Consider the following 6594-nt stretch of genomic DNA (forward strand, 5'->3'; position numbering starts at 1 on the left):
AATAATACATATAAGGTTATTTGTGCCATTGATTTAATATTAAATGAAAATAATTTATTGATTTTAAATTTGATATTCAAGAGTATGCCAATGCAAAATTGATAATTAATTATATTGCCATAATACATTATGATTTACAAAATTAATAATTCGTATATTATAATTCCCGTACACATTAAATTTCTTTTTCTGTTTATAAAGGCAAAAAAACAAATAATAATAATAATAATAATAACAATAATAACAATAATTATGCGTGCCCAGTGGATCGTATATTAAAATTTGAATAAAAATATATTCGTTTCACAATACTTTCTCAATTGCTCTTACATATCCGTTCCTAAACACGCGTTGGTGCGCATTTTGGCAAAAAGCAGTAAAATCCAATTGTGATTATGCGACACGAAAGAGGCAACTCCTTACTGGCTAACGACCCGGCCGATACCCCCTACACGTCCACTTATACGTAAGTAAACAGATAAGAATTAAGCTAAAGTCAGAGAATCACGCACCAGTAATAATGTGGAGTTGGAACTCGAAGCTTCAATCGTAGGACACGAGCAACTGACCAGCATTTTCCTTTAATGCTAAAGCTCCGATTACATCGCTTTAACGGATAATCTTGCACGGAAAGCTTGGATCACTGCACCCGGATACATGGATTTTCGTGCGCTTAACATGTACAGAAATTTCGTAAAAGTTTCGGCTCACAGGCGCGAAATTGCCGAGCGGCCGTCAAGATGGCAGAGTCGCACCGAGGCGAGGGGCAACCATCGGAAAACGCCTCAAAGGACTTACAACAGTGGGCCCGGCGTCTACGGGCATCGGGAGAAGGCCCCAAGAGAATTTGAAGGTTGTTGCACAAGCGATAAACTAACTATCTCTCGGCTAAACGAGCGCGCGCTTATTACAATATCAATTTTTAATTATTTAGCTTTTGTTTTTCGAGCTATTAGTTGCGGAACTTTGATCGATTTAACCTTCAATTTTTAATGCGTAGGTGTTGCATTCGCATGTTGTGTTGAAAATGTCGTAAATTTAATTTTTAATTAATCGTTACTCAATCATTTAATTATTACTCATTTTTTAATTTTTAATTAATCGATATTAATTATTAATAATTTCGAAAATTGACATTGCCCTTTGTGCGTGTATGCAGAAGCGAAGTGAAAAAATATTATTGGCAATAACTAAATAAAATGCGTAACGAAGGTGTTTGCTTCAATTCATTCGAGCCGATAACGCTTTCGCTCTTTTCTTTCAGTTTTTTTTTTTTTTTTTTAAGTTAATAACGTGACAGATAATATTATATTTTTGAGATAAATTTAATAGATCCTTCGACAGAGGCCAACATTATTTTTCCTTTTTTTTTTTTAACCAATCATAATTGATAGAATTTCATCTTCATAAGAAGTGATAAACTTTTCAGTTAATAATATGAATAATATGAATAATAATACATAATACATAATAGGAATATGTGTGGTATACGCATGCCCGTGGTTGACACAAATGTCGTTAATAATATCACAATATCAAATTTATATTAAAAACAACAACAAAAAAATCAATATGGATAATAATAAAAATTAAAGTGTCAATTAAATTAAAAATCTAGCACATTGCTTTAAAATATTTTAATGCCTTTTCTCCTGTTCATAAAATTTCATACAATGAGGTGCTTTATATATATATATATATATATATATACATGCATACATACATATTAAATGCAAATATCGATTTTTACCGATACGAGTGTAATGTAAAATAATAAAAAGGATAATATATCAACGTGACTGGTCATTGTATTTATGGAATATTGCATCTCATGTACCCAACCAACATCCCTGATCCGAATCAGCCATCCTCTTTCCACTCGTCATCCTAATCTCTATGAATAATAAGTATTTGCAAAATGCTGGTACATGTTTATAAAATGGTCTATACAGTGGCCGAACATTAATTATCTACGATAATGCCAAATTGATTGATTATATGATTATTTAAAGTCGCATTTTAAAGAGTACGTTCATGGGTTCTTAGACATCTTATTCTTTTATAACGGATTTTTTTTTTTAATTTAAAATAAGAGTACATATCAGTTAAATAAACAGGTGAAATTGAATTTTTCATTGACACTTGACAAATAGAAAATGTAAATGTGATCGTAGATTTCTCACGAATAGTTTTCCCCATACTGTTCTACAAAGTCGAATTACCGAAGAAAACTAAGGACGATGAATTATGATATTAAATCAGACTCTATTGCAAATATTATAATACTATAAGGACGAATGGAATAAGAGGGGAAGTGGGAGTACGCGTATGAATAACAGACACTATGGAGAAAAAAGTAAGGGAAAAATAATAAAACAGCTATGGTTTTCGTATTGTAGTGATGCTTAAAATTATCGAGCTCACTTGTTAATGTGAAATATTATGGTGAATAGATAAATGATTAATATTAATAAATATTACCGTAGCTATTTGCAATTTCATCTCTAGCCAAATGCCATTCGACTTCGTCATCGTTTTCTATTTAATAAAATATACTATACAAGCATTCGTTATATTTTATCTCGGGCGTTAAATTATTGATAATCATAATAGCTACAACCGTAATATAATTAATAATACGTGGAAAAAGTATTATTTTTATAAAAATAATAAAAAAAACCTTTGTTATACCTCAATGACCATTCGTCAAACGATAGAAATATAAAAACGTTTCAATGCTCTTCAGTACTGTTAAAAATAATCAAAATTTATAGTCATTGATAATGAAGAAATTATTTTATTAATTAGCATCAAACAAACTCGTACAAAAAAAAAAAAAAAAAAAAACTGCAAAATAGACGAATAAAAACATGCTGATGTAATAGAAGTAAAAAATATTCTAGAAAAATATATTATTTTCGCAAGGGGATAAATTTATCCCATCGGTTGAATTAGAATATTGAAATTAAATGTCAAATGTGGTTTCGCAATTTTTTTTTAATATTATGATTTAGTATATAATATAATGATAGACGTATCGATAGATTCAAAAGAATCGTAAGAATAAAAGAAAGAAATTAATAATATACAAATGATATACATTTTTAATTAAAATACTTTGACGCAAATTTATGAAAATTTACTTTAAACAATTCGGCTTATATGTTAAATATACATTTAAGTTTCAATATGTTTATTATACTATATAAGCAGTGTCACTCGAAATAGTATATTTTTCGATAATATTAAAAAGAAGAAATTATTACCTTTCTATTTCATAAAATCATCGGGAATATTTTTCATAATTGTAAGATAATTACCGAGTCAAGTATATCGACATTATTGTTTTAATTAAGAAGAACTAAACAAAACATAATCATAACATAATCACAGAAGGGCGTAGAATTGACAATATTTACAATACGTATTATATCAGTTCCAGACGAAGAGCTGAAGATGCGCTCGAAATACAGTAATTTTTATAGATTTCTCAGCGCTTATCGAGAACACGGCCATAAGCAAGCAAACGTTAATCCAATTTCGCTCTCGAAGCCACCGCCGCCACTTCCCGAATTGCAACCTCAATGCTTCGGTCTCGATTTAACCGACCACGTGCCATTAAAGGGTCTACTGCACGTTGACAGAACTGAGGGAAGCGTGAGTGAGGCCATTGGCATTTTGAAAGCAATTTACAGCAGCACGATATCTGCAGAATTCAGTCATCTCGAGGTAAAAATACAGCGTGCAAAGCGAACTAGTTCAGACCAATCATCACATTAAATTACTATCACTACCTTATTCTGTATTTATACAAATCTCCAATACTAATTCAGAGACAATGTCATATAACATTGGCAACTAAACAATCAACCTAACCATAAAGATTCTACCATATTTATCATATGTATCATATGTAGTAAATATATATGTATTGTCAGGCCAATCCATTCGATAATAATATTGTAGACCGAGGAAGAGAGAGAATGGTTTGCGAAAAATTTTGAGGAGAGCTTTTACCAACCAATCGACAACCAGACGAAACGAGCCATAGCTCGAGAAATGCTGAAGAGCCAAGCGTTCGAGAGATTTCTGGCTGTGAAATTCTCAAGCACGAAAAGATACGGGGGCGAGGGAGCCGAGAGCATGATGGCTTTCTTTCACGAATTGTTCAAGCAAGCAGCCATTGGTGAGTTAGTTAGTTGGTAATTAGTTAGTTTTTAATTCGAATAGTTACGCCATTTGCATGGACGGAGAAGGGATGATGACGCGGGACTTTATTATCTGCCAGTATATGTCCACTCGTCCAAGAATTATGTCTACTGATTCAGGTGTAAAATATATTGCGGATCGGCCAATGTTAAGTTTTTCCAGTGTGGCCAATCGTGTGAAGTTGATTCAAAGGAAAGAAAATTACCGATATTAATGAGTTAGGAATGTGAGGCTGTATGATGACTATGGCTTTCGAGTGGATCGAGTGGAGAGTGGGTGATTTGACTTATAATCTCTCTCCCCCCCCCTCCCCTCCCCTTCCTCCCCTTCCTCCCTCCTACCAATAACCACGAATGTAAATGATGGAATGTTTTTTGAGAATATTGAGTTGTCTGATGAGGTTCTCGTTGAATTGAATGAAAGTTCAGAGCCTGTGTCGATGAGGAGACGAACTTGTACTTTAGTAGTTTTTATGATGACCATGGCAGGGGCGAGCAATGATGTGGTAGAATGCACTTGTATGTCAATGATTGCACCATCGTCTCTGATTCTGCCTTGTTTTTTTTTTTTTTTTTTTTTTTTTTTTTTTTTTTTTTTTTTTTTCACGTAGCAGAGTACGGTGATCCTTGTAGCACCTTTTGCATTTTCTGGATTTTCTGCAGACGTCCATGTCGTTTTTTAAGCGCGCGATGCAGAGTTTGTGGCTCGTTACCAGATTGCGTTGTTTCTCTAATAGCGACATTTTTTAAATTTTAAACTCGTTGTAATGGAATGTTTTTTGGGGAAACGATGATTGAACGACCTGAAGATTTCTTACCGATGTTTGATAGGTATTGGATGTTCTTCTCGCGGAGTATTGGTAATGCACTGCGAGTCTAGTTTGATCTCTTATTAATTCCATCTCTGTTAGCGTCCTCATCCGAGACGTTTGGAAGGCCTCTAGTTGATCGTAGCAAGGCCATTTCCGAATAGTATGATTTATATTGATCGTTGTTACAGATACCCTGGAAGAAATCGTCCTTTGTATGCCGCATCGCGGCCGCTTGAGCTTACTCGCTGGCATCATGAAGTTTCCCCTGGAGAAGCTCTTCAGCAAATTAAGGGGTATGCAGGAGTTCCCGGCGAGCGCCAAGGCCACCGGTGACGTAGCCACCCACTTCGTATCGACGCTAGACTTTAGAGTGGACGGCCGCAGTGTCCGCGTGAGTATGGTCCCGAATCCCTCGCACTTGGAGGCTGTCAATCCCGTCTCGATGGGACGAACCAGAGCACTCATGCAGATACTCGGCGATGGCGATTACTCCGAGAATATCAACGCGCGTTGGAGCGACAAGGTGCTGAATGTCCAGGTAGGCTACTTTTACTTTAGGAATTGAACGCCCGGCAAAACACTGCTCGGCGACCTTGAGTTTTGATTGTAGGCGTAGAGCACGATACGATTCTAAATGTGAATATCTTATTCGGGATTTTTATTAAATAACCGACATCTCGATAGTAAACTCGGAGATAGATTTAATGATGATGTTGAAAAGGTCCACGGTGACGCGGCTTATCCGGGCCAAGGAATAGTGGGACGCCGCATTTCGAAATCGGTGGCTCCATTCACCTCGTGATAAACAATCAATTAGGCTTTACAACCCCGGCAACCCGTGGCAGGTCCACGAGGTATTGCACGGACTTGGCGAAATTTGTCTCATCGCCGGTCGTTCACGTGAATGCGGATGATCCTGAGGTAAGTAGTCGCGTACGATGCTCGGTGACAATGAACATTGCGCTTAGCCAACCTGTGCGACTATTTTAGATGGTTGTAAGAGCTGCGAGAATAGCGTTCAACTATCAGAGGACATTCCGAAAAGATGTTTTCGTGGATTTAAATTGTTTCAGGCTGTGGGGGCACAACGAACTAGACGATCCGACCTTCACGAATCCACTTGTCTATAAAATAATACGCAACAGACCGTGAGTAAAGCACACGCTATTATTTATCATATTGGCTAGGTCCTGCATTAGAAGGACCTCGCTACCTCCGTACTCCAAAACCATATAATCCCCCTGAATATCCGTATTAAGATAAAACATCCTTATTACGAAATCGTACGAGCAGCTCGATCCCCGATCGTTATTTGGCGGAATTGGCGAGGACTAAAGTGCTGAGCCCCGAAGAAGGCGTTACGATCCTCGGGCAATATACGGCCAAACTGGAAAAAGCCTTGCAGGTGGTGAACGCTTACGTGCCAGTGCCCACTTACTTCACCGGACGATGGTCATTGTTCAAACAAGCGGAATCCTCGGTGACAACGTGGGACACGGGCGTGGACGTGAGTCTGCTGGAGTTCATCGGCCGCAAGAGCGGCGAGTACGAAGACCGACTGGGCAGGCAAAGCA

The 6594-nt window shown here is 36.6% G+C and overlaps 1 protein-coding gene across 1 annotated transcript in view; it reads left to right on the plus strand.

Moving 5' to 3' along the window:
* Nucleotides 1-264: 264 nt before the first annotated feature.
* LOC105362936 (probable 2-oxoglutarate dehydrogenase E1 component DHKTD1 homolog, mitochondrial) overlaps nucleotides 265-6594 on the plus strand; it is a 9416-nt gene continuing 3086 nt past the window's right edge. The window contains 8 exon segments of the mRNA XM_011500486.1: nucleotides 265-853; nucleotides 3437-3729; nucleotides 3967-4186; nucleotides 5209-5558; nucleotides 5742-5772; nucleotides 5775-5941; nucleotides 6011-6168; nucleotides 6314-6565. Of these exon segments, the coding sequence (XP_011498788.1) occupies nucleotides 658-853; nucleotides 3437-3729; nucleotides 3967-4186; nucleotides 5209-5558; nucleotides 5742-5772; nucleotides 5775-5941; nucleotides 6011-6168; nucleotides 6314-6565 (1667 nt within the window). The 5' untranslated portion in view covers nucleotides 265-657.

The sequence above is a fragment of the Ceratosolen solmsi genome, unplaced genomic scaffold (assembly GCF_000503995.2).
Source record: "Ceratosolen solmsi marchali unplaced genomic scaffold, CerSol_1.0 scaffold56, whole genome shotgun sequence".
Lineage (NCBI taxonomy): Eukaryota > Metazoa > Arthropoda > Insecta > Hymenoptera > Agaonidae > Ceratosolen > Ceratosolen solmsi.